Here is a 17749-nt window from a genome sequence, read left to right as displayed (position 1 = left end):
GAAAAACACACATACACACACACGGATGATTTGTGCTGCGGAAGTGTGTGCGCAGTGGATTCACCTGCTGAACGTGCTCGGGCACATTCTAACCCCCCTGAGGAAAGGGCGAGTTGATGAAAAAGAAAAGGGAGCGAAAGCCTGATTGCATAAGTCATCAAGAGCGAAATATTCAAATGAGGCTTCAATGCAAGTCTGTCAGTCTACCTGGTTTCCAGGACCTGCCCTGAACTGTCAAACACACACACATATATATGCACGTGCATGTGCACACCCATCAGGGCCGAACGTGTGAGAGTATCCAGGTTGGTGTGTGTGTGTGTGTGTGTGTGTGTGTGTGACCGTGTGGGAGGAAAAGCGTTGGCTGGATGTGTGAGGTCGACACAGAAGCGACGTTTAAGCCCCTAACACCCTCCATCTCTCTCTCTCTCTCTCTCTCCCTCCGTCGTGCGGAGATCAAATGACAGGTGCGGGTTACATAACACAGGACGCTAAAAATAGCCATCGTCTGCTGAAAGATGCATGAGCCTCGGTCTGAGAAAGGAGAGGAGCTCCGGCCCACAGGGCCCGCAGCCAGAGACGCAGCCGGGGCCGCACGTCACCAGCTCCTCCCTGCCTACATCCATTCATCTGTCTGACCATACACACACACACACACACACGGAGAAAGCAGTGCCTGATGGTGGGTGAGGGAAGGACAGGCCCTGCTCGCTAACTCAATTCCAAATGCTGCAGTGAGTCACAAAGTCTCGGGAGATTATCCTGAGACACATGAAACAAACACGGTGGAGTAGGTGCAAGTAATAAATGTGTGTGTGTGTGTGTGTGTGTGTGTGATCTCTAGAACTAGTCTCTCCTACTGTCTGTGTGGGAAAAACAGGAGGAGAGAAAAAGAGGGAAAGAAAGCAGTAATTGTAACAATTGTAGTTAAGTCTTTCTCTCTCTCTATGTGTGTGTGTGTGTTTGAGGGCTACTTTTCAGTACTGGCTCTGCACACACTGACCTAAATCCCACTGAGAAGGTGTGGAAAAGGGAAAAGGGTAGAAGTGGAGAAGGTAAGTGGCAAAGCAAGAGACAACAAGGATGAATAAATGAGGTAAGAAGAGGAAAAGGGAGATGATTCGCTCCGGGGCTTGGAGGAGTTGGTACATTAAACGACCTCTGGGTGAGAACATTGTACAGAATAAAAACAGAAAACGAGCGTGTGCTTGAAAAATGACGACTGGGTCGTGTTCTAAAAAATTAAAATCAAATAAAAATAAAAGAGGAAAAAGACTTCGCTGCGTGTTGTTAACACCCCAGTTTCGTTTCTGTCATTGAGAATCCACTGAGCAGAGTTTTGTGGCCTTCACACTTCAGATGCCACAATCAGGTGCTGAAAAGAAAAAAAAAAAAGAAAAGAAAGTGCTACCAAATTATTGAGAGGCCGAGCAGAAAAGCCCCGAACTGGCCCACTTCCCTTATTCCTCGTTGAGAAGTTTGTTTAAGCCGCTGGCAGCTTGTTTGAGATGACAACGATCTCCTGCGATGAAAATTAGAGATACACGCCAACGCCGCGTGTCACACTTCGGGCCTGCGTTTCTACACGTTAAAGATTTACTAGATTATTTGCACAGACGGCCGTTTCTGGTCAGATCTGCTGTCGCGCTCTCACACGTCGCTTGCGGTGACCTGAACTGAACCGCCCTCGAGTGTGGGCGACTGGCTTGCTCACTCTCTCTCTCTCTCTCTCTCTCTCGGGCTGTGTGAGGGGATTTGAGCTACGGACGCCCCGTGTAGGAAGACGACATGAAGGGACTGAAAGGCTCGAGTGGATGAAGGAAGCTTTAACAAAAGAGAGGGCGCTGCCTGACCCAGGCCTGAACAATACACAGTTTAGAGCTCTCAAAGCACGGCTTTTCACTTTTAACGCCGGCACTGCAACAATGGCAGGACTCATCGCGTGCACACACACACACAGAGGGGAAAAAGAAGGAGCGAGAGAAAAACAAACAAAGATAAAGCGGAGATAAAAAAAAATATATTAAGAAAAAGAAATTAGGATGATCGCTGCAGTAAAAGGAAGAGCGAGTACAGAGTCCTTTCCGGAAAAGCTCGCTCTTTTATGCAAACATTTAAAAAACGCAAGGGGGAAAGAAAAAAAAACAGAATAGATATTTAAAGAAATCACCTAAATATGGCCGGAGATTTTTATGCTTGGCTGGGATGGAAACATTGAACTAAAACTAGATGTGAAAAGGAGCGATGGAAACGGGTGTTTTTGAATAATTGGGGTGGTAGCGATCGAAAATCACATGCTTCTGCGCGATATTTACATACGTCTAATCATAAACACCGCCACATCCGAACATGTGCGCTGCAGGGACAAACGAGGACGCGGAGGGTCCCCCTCTCTCTCTCTATTAACAAATGCTTTCCAGGATTAATCTCCTACTAAACAATGTTCTATTCTGAGAGTGTGCATGTGCAACGTGTGTGTGTGTGTGTGTGTGTGTGTGTGTGCACGTGTTCAGCTGAAGATGTTCAGGCACTCTGTTGTGCTCCGTAACTGATCAAACTTAAAGCTAACGAGCTGCTGGGATTTCAAGGCCAAAAGCTCAGATTCAGAAGATAGCTGTCACATTACACAATCTCTCTCGCTCTCTCTCTCTCTCACACACAAACACACAACACACACACACACACACTTTAGTTAAACTAAAAAGAAGTAATCAGATTGTAGGATGATGAAACTATCAGTACAACAGACAACACACAGTGTGATTACACCATCATGGATCAGACACGGGACTATCAGGAGGAAATCTATTTGTGTGTGTGTGTGTGTGTGTGTGTGTGTGTCATTTACCTGATAAGCAGAAGTGAGCCGTATACTTATTTCGCAACAACATTTTTGTAATCTGTTTATTATTGTTGTTTTATACACTAAAAAAATAGTTTTTTGTAAAGAAGCCACCGTTTCAGTCGGGTTAAATTATTGAGCTGCAAACAAAACAACTAAGGAGATTTTAAATGATTGGAGTTAAGAATGATTCAACACTTTATCAAAACCTGGAAGGAGAAGCACAGAACTGTCAACTTTGTTTAAAAAAAAGGCTTCAGTTTGTTAGGGAGCATAAAGACTGGACTTTGGAGTGATGGAAAAAGGTCATGTGACCTGGTTGATCCTATTCCAGGGTGATGGGCGTGTCAGGGTGAGAAGTGAAGCTCATGAAGTGATGCACCCATCATGCACTGTGTCTTCTGAAACCAGTTTTATGATTTGGTGTTGATCAGTTGCTCAAGTCTAGACTCGGCAACGTTATGGGGCAATAAAATGAAGTCAGCTGACGACCTGAATGTACTGAATCTCCAGGTCATCACATCATCTGATGGCACGTCCATAATCATTCATTAAAACTGTGAAGGAGAGAGTAGTTCTGGGAGCACGAGGAATCCTTTTCAAACATAAAACTGGACACCACGTTGTGTGAGTTGAAATCATAGCTAAAAGTTGATTGAATTGATTTTTTTTGCCCTGACAGTGTATTTCTCTAAATACTTGCTAAATTTGCTAAGGATTGGAAAAAGATGAGGTGAAAAATCGGGGGAAAGAAACAAAGACAGACAGATCAGTTTGCCAGACAATGGTTATTTATCATAACATTTTATTTGCTAAAACATTACATCAGACGGCAAAAATGTCCCGCGATTCCTCAAGCTCCTGAGATCCTGCGAGTTGGCTAAAACGCAGGGATTTTTTTCCGAAACCGTTCATCCAGGTAACCTTGAATAAGTTCCTCAGTTACCTCGATGTGGGATGTAAAACATGATTTAAAAAAACAAATGATTTTGTTTTAGAGGGAGGAAAAAAAAGTGAAAAAGGGCGAAAAAGAGATTTGTAAGTTGCTCTGGATAAGAATTTCTGCCAAATGCCTAAAAGTGAATGTAAGTGTATCCTGAAAATTCAAATTATGTCAAAGGAAAGAGAAAGAAGGGGAAAAAAAGAAAACCTTACAGAAGCAATGACTCCGTCTGTATCTAATGATGAACAGGTAGCGATCAGCTCTCTAAGGCAACTTACAACGAAGGAAAAAAACAAATTCAAGTTAAATGTTTGTTTAACACGGGGCAGAGTGCGAAGCTTCTAAGAAACACTCTTGCAGAACATGTTGCAGTAAAAAAAAAAAAAAAATTTCAACAGAAATGTAAAGCAGAAGTCTTATGGAAAGTCTTACAAAACACATAAATTAAGCGCTGCTGAGAAGTACACGGCTGCACGTGTGTGGGCCTGGGGGTGTATTTACATCAGTGCGCAGCTTGATAAAGCTGAAGAATACGTGGCGTTAGAGCTGGGTCCGGAGGCAGACTCGGGTCAAAGACACACACACACACAACACAACACACACGCAGCTTCGGTCCGCTCAGGTCCTTCCCATCACGCATTTCACCTCTTGCATGGAGAGAGTGTTGCACCAAATTACCACTTTAGCCCCTAACACCTTTGTCTGTGTGTGTGTAACTTAAACCCAGCGCGCAGAGGCGTGAAAGTTTGGTGAGAAGTTGAGAAAAATATTTTCTATTTCTGTTTTTTATATTCAAGCAGTGATGTCTATTTGGTGCCTGGTGCTGAGGCTGCTTTCTTAACTTACGTCTCCGTGAGAAACAGACCTTTCACCTCTTACATGGTGCTGTCGGACGCCTCGGGTCCACTGTGCGTCTCAGCCGGCCGAGACACCCGGTGGGGTGACTATCAGTCATACGGGCTCGTGAGTGTCTGTGTGTGTATATATGTGTGTAGGTGATCACACCACATCAAATCAGCTTTAAACTTTTATCACGGGAAATCGTCTAGTTTCAGATCTCATGCATCAGATCATTAATACATTTTTTTTTATATTAGAATCATATTCCCGTTTATACACACGCACACACACAATGACGTCTCTGCCTGTGCGAGTGCGTCTCACCTCCGCGCACTCCCTCCAGGGGGTAGAAGAAGGCCACGAGCAGGTTCATGAGAACAGCCAGGTTGAACGAGATGCTGCTCCAGAAGGACATGTTTCTTGAGCACCAGTACAGAATGGGCTGAGCTAAAGAGGACAGAGAGAAAGAGAGAGACGGCGCAAACACGCTCACTCAAAACTTATCTACACACAAACATCTTAAATGTACACACTAACTAAACTTAAGAAGTTGATACAAAGCGTAGCACGCACATGCAAACAACTGCAACACAGGTCATGCATCTGCATTCACCTACCACACCCTGTGTAACAAACAGGCACATGTCTTAAGATCTGATTTCCCCCCACACACTCACACACAGAACTTTCGCATTAAAAGGTTATCAGTCATAAACATACCATGATGATTATTAAATCCTGCCGAGTTAGTGCAGAACTCGGACTAAACGGCTTTTGGCTGCACGAGAGATTTAAAAAGCGCAAAACTGCAAAACTGTGTTTGCTTTTCAGTTTGCAAATAGTTTTTTGTTCTTTTCTAGAAGCATTTTACAGACTGAACAGACTCGTACGCAAGCGTCTACGTGTCCTGAATCGACCTCAGGTGGGCGTCTCATTGGGTTAAAGGTGGCTGAATGTATCCTAGTGAGGCTGGAATGTTTCTCTCATCTTCACAGCACCTCTTCTTACTTTCTTTGTCTAAATCATTTATTCATTTATTTATTCATTCAGTCCATATAAATTTTGTTTTGGAGACCGCGGAGTCCCATTAGCACATCTACGGCTAATTTAACACAACCTGCATGATCTAAATGTCCTGTTTGGACCAGGAATAAAACACGTGAACTGAACTGAGGCTGGTGATTAAGATTTGCGTGCCCTGCAGAACATTAACGGTTAAAGGGCTCACGCAGGGGCTGGTTTCCATGGAAACCTCCATGGCATCTATTCAGGGTTGCGCAAACGAACTCGCGGACTGTTGATCTTACTGTACGGCCAGTTTAAACTTAAAAAATTTTAATTTCTCTATTTATTACTCATAAACACTATTGAACAATTTGTACAAAATCCCAAATATGTAAAAACAACGGTATGTCATCATGTCACTCTGTTATCACGCTATACCTTCACACCCGTAATGCCAACGACCAGCTTCTGGCTTTGAGGTTTTCGAACTGATAAGAAACTGCTGTTGTGTGTGAAAAAGATCATTTACACACTCCCACAGGGGGATGGTGGAGCAAAACTGTGAACGTTTACACTTATAGCACTCTATTATAAAAGAGTAAAGAAAAAAACAAACATTTTTTTTTATTACTTTTTTTCTTTTACACCCTCCCTCCACAAGACCTCATGACAAGTGAAGTAAATTGAGCCTATCAGCACTTGAAGGTTACTCTGCCCTTATCCTGGTTACCAAGAGCTCATTGCCACCATGTAATTAAAAAATAAGACTCTAATACTGCACTGAATGCACAGAAACATGTTTGTGCTCTTCCTCTCCCACTGGACTGAAATAGCTAATATTATTGCCTCCTTTTCTTTTGTTTTCTTTATTTTATTATTATTTTTTTTCACAGGGCACTTGGCATTTTCCTCAGCACTCACTCGCTTCCTCCGGCTCTCCCTCCCAATTTTATTAAGGGAATCGAGGCTTGATCGTTTGCCTTCGTTTCCGCTGAGACACCTCTCATGCTTCCGTTCGGATTCAAAGCGCTTTTCTTTTCTTCCCACGTGTTTCGTCATTCTCGACGCACACCTGAACTTTTATCGACCTCTTCCTCCTACTTGTGCTCTGCTCCTCGCACTCCCTTCTCTCCTTCCCTTTTCCAAATGGGACCCTGATAAATCCGCTCGATCTAGCCGAGAAGCTGCGCGTTTATTTTTACTCTGCGTAGACTGTTGCACTTAAATGGCTGTACAGTATATTTCATGCCTTAACAGAAATAACTTATATTGCCTACTTTGACTGCTTTACCCACCCTGCTCACCCGCCTGGTGGAATGCGATCAGGGTTTCGCCTGAGGAAGGTGCGCCCTGAGCTGCACCCGGAGAGTGAGAGAGTGTGTAAATCACCTTATTTAGGACCTGAGAGGAAGTGAGAGATGGGGCCACGCACAGGGCACGGAGTCTGCGCTACCAGAGGTCTCTTGAGTACCTCGCAGTTTCTTCTGCCAGTTCATCTCATTGAAGAGGTCCTCGGAGCGCAGGAAGAAGTCGTTGATTTTGCTGCCCTGCTCGTCTCGCTCCGTGGTGTAGTACACTCGCAGCTTGGACTCCTGCGTGAGGAACTCGCAGATGTTGGGCACGGGGAAGACGATCTGCTCCATGGTGCGATCCAGCCGCACGATCTGAGCAACAAACACAGGTTACGCTCATCCGCAACAACCTCGTGAAAAATCACCATAAAGTACAAGTGTACAGACTACACGGGAAAAAATTTACGTGCATTATCGCTTCTAAGGCACCTGACTCAGCACATGGTCGGCTCTCTAATTAATTGAAATGGTTACAGAGCTAAGCAGCAGTCCTAGCGCTAGCTTAAATGCTGGGATAAGACAGACTATGTAGGATTAGAGTGTTTGTGCGTCCTCGCATCGGTTTTCCTTTAATACGCAGGTATCCGATCAGATTACACTACTGCCGCGCTGTCTTTCTGGAGCTGAAGAATCTGAGGAAAGCAGATCCAAAATGGCTGCCAGAAACAGAACAGAAGTACAGACCTCTATTTGAGCTGTGTGTTTGGCGTAATACTCCAGAGCCTCGTCACCCTCACCGTACGTTCCTCCTGACTTCAGCATGGCCTGCAGCTCTTTGTTATGTCTGGCCAGCTGTAGGTACGAAAGAAAGAAAAGCGATTAAGTGATTATATATACGCTGCACAGACAAAGAGAAAGATGGTTTGTCAGATTATTAAGGTGTCCATATAAACTTGCCACGATCTTACAACAAATTTTAATAAAACCTGTTCTGATTATTTCCATGCTGCGTCAAATACGCAGGTTATTCATTGTACCGTTGAATGTACTGTTTATTTAATATATAAATTATACACACATTACTGGAGAGAAAGAGAGGAAAGGAAACGGTCTCTGTATTTAATGGCAAGGACATTCTGGAGCAAATTTCACAGCAGACTCAGTCACTGTGCATCCAAAAAAATAAATAAATAAAAAATACATTGTGTAGAATATAATTACAGATTATAAAGTATATTGTGTGAGTTTTCTTTTTGGATTTGTTCTTTAAGGGCTACAAAGTTTCCTCCCCAGAGACTTTTGCCGGTTAAAGCGTTAAAGTGTATTATATGAGGTATATACAGGTACATTTCTTACAACTTAAAGAAGGTGTATTTAACAAGGTGAGAAAATTCCTGTAGAATGTAAATTCGAGCCGCAGCGAGCACGTCACACTAAATCACAGTTGACGCCAGGTCAGGGGTGTAAGGTCAGAAAACAGCTGCAAACACATGTACGAGTGTCAAACGCAAGCTCAGATACGTCCAACACCATCATCAGGCTCTGGCTTCAGGCGTGAAAGAAGTCTGATTATAAAGTGACAGATAAGAGGCAGCAGCCGATCGGGACGAGGGAGACGACGTCAGTATTGAGAGAGTAGGCCATTACTAATATAAAAGGGGAAGGAAAAAAAAACAGTTTTCAGGTCTGGTTTGGCTTTTTTGAGGATTGATTGAGATATCCGTTTTCTTATCTGCTGAATAGTGATGAATAACAATCAGATGATAAGTGACTAGATGAGACGAGCAGGCGTGTTGTCGCTACACCTCGTTAAACAATAGTTGTACGATTATAGCACCGTTCGGCAGAGCTAGAGTAGGCGTGATACGCAGCTGTTGGGAGATTTTCTGTGATTCTGTGTATTTTTTGAACGCGGGGCCAGAGTGAGTCATGAGAGGTGTCTGCTTGCCCTCTGATTATGTAACACAGATTAGGTAAAACCACATGGAGAGTTCTGCCATGGAAGACTAAAATCCCAAAAACCTTTAACGCAGCAGCTATTCATGTATATGTAACTGCAATTAATAAATTGTTTCTTAAGTGCTTTAATTCCGTCAACTGTTTATTAACTGCTTAGCGGCTCTCATAATAACACTGCATGTAAATGTTTGTTTTTATAGGATTGCATGTGTCTATATGCTCTTACAGCTCAAGTGTATTTGCATGAGACTGAAACAGTGTGTGAGCATGTACCTGATGGGCCAGGATGTAAATGTTGTGGCCGACATTGCGCGGGGAGGCGGCATGCTCTTCCTCGCCCTCCCCGTCCTCCTCGGTGTGCTCCACTTCCACCTCTCCTTGCATGTACGCCTTCTTTATCACCTCCACCTGCGTGCAACAACCACATACACCACGTGTGTTTGTGTGTGTGCCCGCGCCTGTATGAGCCCGTGTGTGCACGTGCTTTGTTTAGGGCGTGCACGTTTGTGTGTCAGCAATTAAGAGTGCATGCTTTCAGTACAGTGAAAAAAAAAAAAGAAGAAGAAAAAAACGGGCACACTTGCAGAAACACGTCTTTTTTTTTTTTTTTTGAAAATGAGAAGTCAACAGGGCAAGCAGCATTCCACAACCTGGTTAAAGGAATAATTCAAATTGTCAGTGTGCATGTGTGTGTGTGTGTGTGCGTGCGTGTGTGTGTGTGTGTGTGTGTGTGTGAGAACAGTTATCACAGACAGGAATTTCAATGCCGTCTCATTCTGTGTTTAGGTTAAAGTTCTTAGCGCAGACGTCTGTAAAGACCTGTACCAACAGCCTTGCCAACACTTTCAACCACATCGTTCTCGTTCTAACAACTTTATCTTTAGGGCTGTGGTTTCAAATGTACGTTGTATATCTACACCCCGGCACCAACCACCACACTTGGGGCACCTTTATAGAAATACTGCAGTGGGCACATGTGTTGAAATTCTTGTATGTGGTAATCACACTATAGACAGACATAGGCATGGAAAAAAAAAATCCTTTCAGTGCTTAGTATCTACATTCTATATAGTAGCTTGTATAGTATTCACCCCCATGAACCTTTCCAAAGAAATAAATAAAACCTGAAACTTCTAAATGCATTTTTTGTGCATTGCTCTTTTTCCCCCTTTTTTCCTTCTAAGTGCAATATATGGGACTTCAGTCATGATTTACATGATGTCATGTACCCTCCTATTAGTGCAATAAGAAAGCCACTGTTTACTGTTTTTTAGGTGGGTTTTTCTAATTCCCCTTGTTCAATTTATTACTATTTTATTACTCTTGTGACAAGGAAGCAACTGTGACCAAGACAAAGTGATTTCCCTGTGGGATTAATAAAATTTTCACCAGAAAAACATATTGCCTGCACAGTTATTCACCCAGTTGATGTGATTATCCTACATTCATCCTGATGACATCAGACCTAAGTTCACCTGTGTGCAATTTACAGTGTCATGTGAGCTTAATATAAATACACCTGTTCCCAACATTTCTAAATAAACAGCATGATGAAGACCAAGCAGCATACACAGGTGTTAATCAAGAGAAAAGAAGAAGAAAAAAATCCCAGACATGAACATCAGCGCCATTAAACCATTTTTTTTTTTTAAAGCTAAATTAAACTAAGACATGACTATGATTATTCCTAGACACAAGATGTTCAATATAAACCAGTAACCAGGAACAGAAGGGATTATTCAGAGATGCAGCCAAGAAGCCTGTTCCTTAAGACTGACTGGCTGATTTGTGTGTAGACCCACGAAAATATAATCCTGGTTAATTCCATTTTGGGTTCAGGATGTGACGCTACAATATGGGAAAAAAGTTCAAGTGGGGTGAATGTTTGTGTGAAACACTTTATGCACACTTGGCCTCGTTTATTAGCTGAACTGTTAGTATGTTATTTGTAAACAGTTTATATGAGTGTTTACACTGGATACAAATAAATGAATAAATAAATCCTACGTGTCTGACTGGGGTTCCTGAATTTGTGTAAATTTCTGCAACTTTAACCGATGCAAATCTTGTCTGATTTGCCTCAAATCTTATGATTTGTGATTAATCCCTCTGTTTGTACAGACTCAAGTTGAAATTGCTTCATTATAATAACATTTTTTTAGGCCCGTCATTTCCTATATGCCTGATTAGCATTATTTAGAGACTTGGATTATTATTGAAGCTGGCTTTAAAATCAGTTTAAGTTTGCCAAGGCATCAAGTCAGTTTTAAACAGCTCTCTCATGACTTGGCGTCCAACATTAGCAGTAAGAACAGTATTATTTTTGGACTCGGTTTTTGTGTCAAATCCCTTTCATTAGATCTTGATTTGGTTTTAATGATAACGCTGAATTTACCGCTGTAATTCATCGCCATATTTTTATGCTGATACTCATCTGGAAAAGATTCTTTTTATTTATTTATTTATTTATTTATTTATTTAAATATGTGATTTAACATCAGTTTTAGAATTTTCTTCTTTTTCCAAGCAGTTGGTTTAGTCGTCACTTTGTACTTTTTTCTTCGTTATTTTTATTAATGCTGTTTTGTGGACATCACCCTCCTTATATCAGCTCTGGTTAGCACACACACACACACACACACACACCTGTAATTTACAGATGATTGCTATTTATCAGTACTTACGGGTAAATACAATAAAAAAAAACTGACCCTTTAGTACACACGACTTTACTAAAAGGTTTATGAAGGAGGTCCGCTATAGTTACGCGTCTGTAAATGTCTCCGGTACTGCTAGTCCTACGACCGCTTGTCACTCACCAGTTCTTTAGGCCTCATGTTGTATAAGATCCGCTCTGCGTTCTCGCTGTCATGACGGCTCTCCATGATGGCCAGGAGCAGCTTGGAGGCGTTATTCTGCTCAACAAAGATACATTTTAGAGACAAGCTTTTGTTTGATATCACATGACAGCAAATCCAAGTCTCGAGTTTGGATACGTCACAGTTATTTAAAACTCAACTTGGGCCCAGTCACCTGGATCTGTGTTACAAACACAGCAAAGGTCTACCACAGCTATTTCCAAATGACTACTTTACTACTAAACTTAATCTAAAAGTAGAGTGTGGTATTGTATTTGCATAAATGTTTGTGTGCGCGTGTGTGTGTATGTGTGAGAAATGCTATTCACACCTTCAGCTCTAGCACAAGGTCCATCCTCTTCTTGCCCAGAGGGTTGATGTCGTTTAAGATGAGTGCAATGATGATGTCGATGCCGTTGCACTCGTGAGTGGCGATGCAGTTCTGAAAGAGGTTTGCGTATGTCGTACGTCACGGTTATGACACAAATTCATAGGATGATCTCATCTGATCTTGCACTAATCTACAAGAAATGACTGAATGCATGGATAAGGCACAAAAACACACGATCGCAGCCGAACTCGGACCCGTGCGTTATAGATCGGTGTTCCGTTACACAATCGCAGTGTTCCTTTAATGAGTGCGCGATCGGAAGAGCACCGTCTAATCATTTGATTACGCTGTTCGAGGGAAAATAGTAATGACGTCATCAGTACAGATCAAAGCGCCTCAGCTATTATGTAATTAGGAGCCTTTGGCGCCACAGAAACTGGGCACAATGGAAATAATGTGTATCATTATGCGGCGGTGGAGTCAGATCTGCTCGCAAGTCTTTTTACGCAGGAAATTTAAGTCCTTAATGCGGCATGTGCTTTGTTCATGCGGCCTTTTTATATCAAGCATGTGGGAGACGTTTACATGTTCATTATATTGCCAAAAGTATTCACTCACCTGTCTTCATATGCATATGAACTTGAGTAACAACAAATTCTCAATCCATAGAGATGGGCTTGATATGAATTTATTTATTTATTTCAGATTGATTTATTACTATTATTTATTTTATTAAATATGATGTTGGCCCCGCCCCCTTTGCAGCTCTTCTGGGAGGGCTTTCCACAAGGTTGAGGAGTGTGTTTATGGGAATTTTGCCAAAGTTCCCATAAATTAATGTCACAACTGGACTTGGCAGGTGCTCGTTTTTATATACCTGCACCCATTGGAAGTGAGTCATGGAACACCCGAATTAACTGATTTGGATGGGGGAGTGAATACTTTTGGCAATATAATGAACGTAGGAGACGCAGCTGGTAGAAACATTGTGTCAGCACATACACGTGCGTATTTAAAGCGCGCCGGAGCGTGTGCATGTGCTCGGGCGTGCCCACCTGGTTCTCGTGGCAGGGGCCCTGGCAGTACTCGGTGAGGCTCTCCACGGTTTGGTTGATGAGCGCCACGTTCTTCTCGTTAATGTAGAGCCCCAGCAGACCCAGACCTCCTGTGGTGCTGCCACAGATGCAGTCGAGGAACTGCAGCGTCTCACACACAAGGTTATAATTGTTTTTGTTGTTCTGGCAGCGCAGGAAGTTCTGGAGAGGAGGAAAAAGAGCTCAGTGGAAAAAAAAATGCATACAAAGGATGTGAAGGAGAATTAATATTTATTTTTTGGGACCGGCATTTAGCACAGGTTTGGGGCAGTACAGTGAGTGATTGTACATGTGGCAGACCTGCAGCTCACGGTTGTGGTTCTCGCAGAGGAGCTGCATGAGGCGCAGGATGGGCTGCATGATAGTGATGGTGACGCTCATCTCATTCTCATCCTGGTTCTTCTCCCCCGAGGTGGCCTGCACCTCGCCCCCGCCCAGATGCTCGTCCGAGTCCACCTCCCGCCGGTACGTGGTGAAAGCTTTCTTTGTGGCCACGGAGGCTTCCAGAAGCTGCTCGCGCACCTCCTCGGTGACTACGGCCACATCTTTTACTGAAAGGGAAAAAAAATTCCGCTCAAGAATTTTAACCTGCTGTGGTAGTGTCACAGAGAGTAAAGTAACCTGGCTGGACACATTTAAAGGCTAGGATAGTCTGGAGGTCATTCATTTAGCATCTAAACAAAGTCAATATACAATTTAAAATTTTTTACAACAGAAACCTTTTGTACAACGTTACTAGCCTTAGCGCTATTTAAGCTCCTGGATACTCAACCTCCACCCCTTCTTTTTAATCTGCCTGATTAATCAGTTTAAGGCCCAGACCTTTCTTTTTGGTGGGCGCCTCCTTGTCATTCGTGTCCTCGTCTTTGCGCTTGCTGCCCAAGTCGCTGGTGTTGACCGTCACCGTGGCTTTGATCTCCTGCTGGGCCAGCTTCATCCGCTCATAAAACACCTTGAAGAACTTCTCCGACTTATTGTCCCTCGTCAGCCTGATGAAGAATGATCTCTGGAGGGCAAAGGGGAGACGGAAAAGAACAAAGGGAACACGTTAAGGAAACAAACTGTATTCTAGTAGTGGAGATTGTGAAACTGCTGGTTTGCAGTGGAAGTTTAGAAAATGTAAATGTTAAAAAATTTTAAAAAGATTTTAAAGTGAGCAGAATAAAATAAATAAATAAAAGATGGCAGAGAATACGGCAGTGTGAAATATTCGTTCATGGAAAACTTTTGGAATTTTTGGCTAAAATATTTATGGATTGCTTTAACTTGGCTCAAAACTGCAACTTGACCTAGAGTTGCAGGTGTGTGTGTGTGTTTTTTTTTTTACACCTTGAGAGAGAGAACATTGTTTCCTGCAGACTTGTGGAATGAGCGGAGGTCAAAGCCAGGGCTGGAGAGCCTCTCTGGTTTAACATAGCTCACTGAGTTTTCCATCAGCTGAATCCAGCACGCAGGAAAAACACTTAACCAGCTCTCTAACACTGAAATTTCCCCGAAAGCAACAGTTACCCAGGTTTTAAAAGATGTAGAGTTTGGACACTGAGCGTGTTTCATTTGGAATTAAAGGCCTTTCCCTTTAAAGACCTCATGAAGCGTGGCACAACGCAGCCATGCTCCTGGGTTCCGTTCTCACGTCCCTCCCTCAGCCCTGTTTACTGCCTGCCTAGCTCACACCACCGGAGTTACATAACCTGCACACACACACACACGGAAATAACCTGGAGTGCCTCTCTTAGCTCACCTGATTTATCGCCATCTGCCTGCGCACGTACATACGAGCACACTCAAACACACATGCACAAAAAGAGTGGTTCCTGTTCACTTCATTAATGCACCTTATGCCAATAATAAATGGTGCCCTTTCGCTCTTCCTCTTAATGTTGACTGAGCTGAATGTGTAAAGAATTAGGAAAAGGGGGCGCTGCAGCTCAGGTTGAAGGATCATGCAGTGTTGTTTTTTTCTTCTCTGGTATATCCTGTCCTACTTTCCTCCTTTTTTTTTATGTTTTTCTCCCCCCACATCAACAGTCCCTCCTTACATAAGCATTTAACTCAGCTGAGGGGACAGAGTACAGAGAGAGAGAGAGAGAGAGAGAGAGAGAGAGAGAGAGGCAATGAGAGAGAAGAGAGAGGGGGGACTTGTTCGCTCGTGATCTTGGCCAGGAAAAAAAAAAGGAGAGAAAAAAGGAGCGTAGGAAAATCCTGCCCTACTTTCACAAGCCAAACAGGCACGCAATGTGTGTGTGGCGTGTCGGAGCTAGAGGGAGAGAAAAGTGAGAGAGGGAGGGAGAAAGTGAGAGAGAGAGAGAAAGAGAGAGAGAGAGAGAGAAAGTTATCAGCCGGCTTCTAGGGCAGTTTTGAAAGCTTGTTACATAAGCGGCCTTCTATCCAGGTTAAACTCACTCACACTCAAGGGAATAGCGCACACACACATCCACACACACAGGAACATACAGTATACTAGGATTTAAAAAGTCCAAGACACCTAATGGTGCATCTCAAAATAAGTTAATTTTGAAAACTCAATTCAAAATGTGAGACTCTACTATAATTTTAGATTTCTTTATTTATTACACGTAAAGTGAAATATTCCAAGCCTCATGGTTGTTTTGTTTAAATTTTGATGATTACGGCTTAAAGCTCATGAAAAAATTACTGTGTGTGTGGAGGGGTCGATGGAGCTTTTGCATGATATTCTAACTTTAAGATGTACTGTATGTATTAAAAGAAGACAACTGTGAAATTTTATGAATATTTTTGTTGTATTAATTTAATTAATATGACAAAACTAAATAAAAAAAAAGACCATTTCTTCAGTTTTACGCAGATTTTGAAATTAACGTCAATTCTGCGAGCCTGTGAATTCAGGGATTCGTCTTATTCAGGTTCTGATCTGCCGAGTGGATCAAAACAGGTTACATAATTCAGAACTAGTTTATATCATTACAGAGTGTGAATGAGGAGGACTCATGACTGTGTGTGTGTGTGTGTGTGTGTGTGTGTGTGTGTGTGTGTGTGTTTGTGTGTATAAACAGCCCTCCAGCATCAGCCGATGTTGTTGACACGGCAGCACCTGACCGGCATATGACAACAACCCAGAAAAACAGCACATCACAGGAGGACCAAAAAAAAAAGGCCGAAAAACAAACAGACGAAAACAAACAGCATTTCCTGATTCATCAGTCGATGGGCAATAAGGATCTGCCGGGGCAGCCAGTGTGTAAGACAAGCCGCTGCTGTGACTACGGTGCAGGGTTCATGACATACATACGTGACCTTTCTCATGCTGCTTACGTGTATACGTGTGAGACTCGACATGTATCGGGTTGACCCGTTATGGTTTTTGGTGACATGTAGATGAGCTTCACCTCGTGGGTGAAATATCTGGCTATGAAACATTTTTTTTTTCATCCAGAAAATACTTACTGCAACACATCAGGTGAATTCTGGAGATAGATGAGTTCATTAAGCTGACATGGGAATAAATTTATTTATAATTAAAGGACAGACAGTTTAAAACATCAGACCTTCAACTCTCAGAGTTCTGGCTAAACGGATCACCACCAGCTCCCCGAGTGTCTCACTAAAACACCCGGCCGTAATTGCTTTAAACCACCAAACACTGATGAAATGGGTGTGTCAGGGGGTATCTCAGTGGTTGAGGCATTGGACTATAGTTCGGAAGGTTTCCACTGTTGGGCCCCTTGAGAATGTCAGTCACTCTGGATGAGGTTGTCTGCAAAATGCTATAAATGTTAATAAAGTCCACCAGCAATTTGAGACTGGGAGGAGTTTATGTAATAAACATAAATCAGGACACAGGTGAACCCCTGGAGCAAAGCCGTCACTCTGGTCGTCCATATTTAAGGAGGAGAAGCTCAGGCCTGGATGAAGTTTTTACAAGTTCAAGTAAACGGCTACGCTCATCCTCTGAAAGAGGTTTAAGGAGGTTTAGACTGTCCGAGAGGGACGGCAACGTCCACCGTGTGTCTGCGCATCTAATGCCGTGCGCTTTAGTCGGCTTACTGATAATGCTGCTACTGATAATGAATGAATGAACGAATGAATCAATCGCTCAAGGTCAGGCAGCAGGTTCCCGCAAGCCCTCATTCATTGTTTGCTGTTTTATCAGTGAAGTGCTCCAGGCTCAGGGCGACCGGACACCACAGGAAGCGCACCAGCATAAGGAGGTGTGTGTGTGTGTGTGTGTGTGTGTGTGTGGGTGGCGTCATTAAACAACTGCCTGCATAAACAAAGAAGCAGGTCAGGCTTCCGCTACCAGCCCACTCCCTGTACACGCTTCTCGCACACAGCATCAACAAGGGGATGTTGCACAAAACCCGCCGCTCATAGGGGCTAGGCGCGATCCCGCCGGCTCGGCTCTGAGCCAGCGGCCGTAACCACGGGAACGGGCCGCCGCGAGGGGAGCTGGGAGAGCGGGTGGGCGTATGGCGGATCCTCTGTGCCTCAACTGCAGTCTGAATAATAAAGCCGTCACCTCTGTGCAGCGACGCCGATATTCAGATTCGAGTCGGGACAGACAAACGCCCCCTCACGCAACCAACACAAACATTCTCACACTTCA

General features: G+C 43.3%; 1 protein-coding gene across 10 annotated transcripts in view; it reads right to left on the bottom strand.

The window, feature by feature from the left end:
• Positions 1–17749, bottom strand: part of itpr1b (inositol 1,4,5-trisphosphate receptor, type 1b) — a 125215-nt gene that overhangs the window by 21979 nt on the left and 85487 nt on the right. For 5 of the 10 annotated variants that reach the window (XM_053483587.1, XM_053483589.1, XM_053483591.1 and 2 more), the window contains 9 exons: positions 13987–14170; positions 13465–13715; positions 13126–13326; positions 12071–12181; positions 11701–11796; positions 9155–9289; positions 7667–7774; positions 7102–7294; positions 4950–5072 (listed from right to left, as the gene is read on the bottom strand). In XM_053483587.1, coding sequence (XP_053339562.1) covers positions 4950–5072; positions 7102–7294; positions 7667–7774; positions 9155–9289; positions 11701–11796; positions 12071–12181; positions 13126–13326; positions 13465–13715; positions 13987–14170 — 1402 coding nt within the window. Of the gene's footprint in view, positions 1–4949; positions 5073–7019; positions 7295–7666; positions 7775–9154; positions 9290–11700; positions 11797–12070; positions 12182–13125; positions 13327–13464; positions 13716–13986; positions 14171–17749 lie in introns of those variants that run through there. The other 5 variants (XM_053483584.1, XM_053483586.1, XM_053483588.1 and 2 more) reach the window with 2 other exon arrangements.

This window comes from Clarias gariepinus, chromosome 23 (assembly GCF_024256425.1).
Source record: "Clarias gariepinus isolate MV-2021 ecotype Netherlands chromosome 23, CGAR_prim_01v2, whole genome shotgun sequence".
NCBI lineage: Eukaryota > Metazoa > Chordata > Actinopteri > Siluriformes > Clariidae > Clarias > Clarias gariepinus.
Note: the sequence above shows the minus strand (reverse complement) of the source record. Positions and strands in the feature narration are given on the sequence as shown.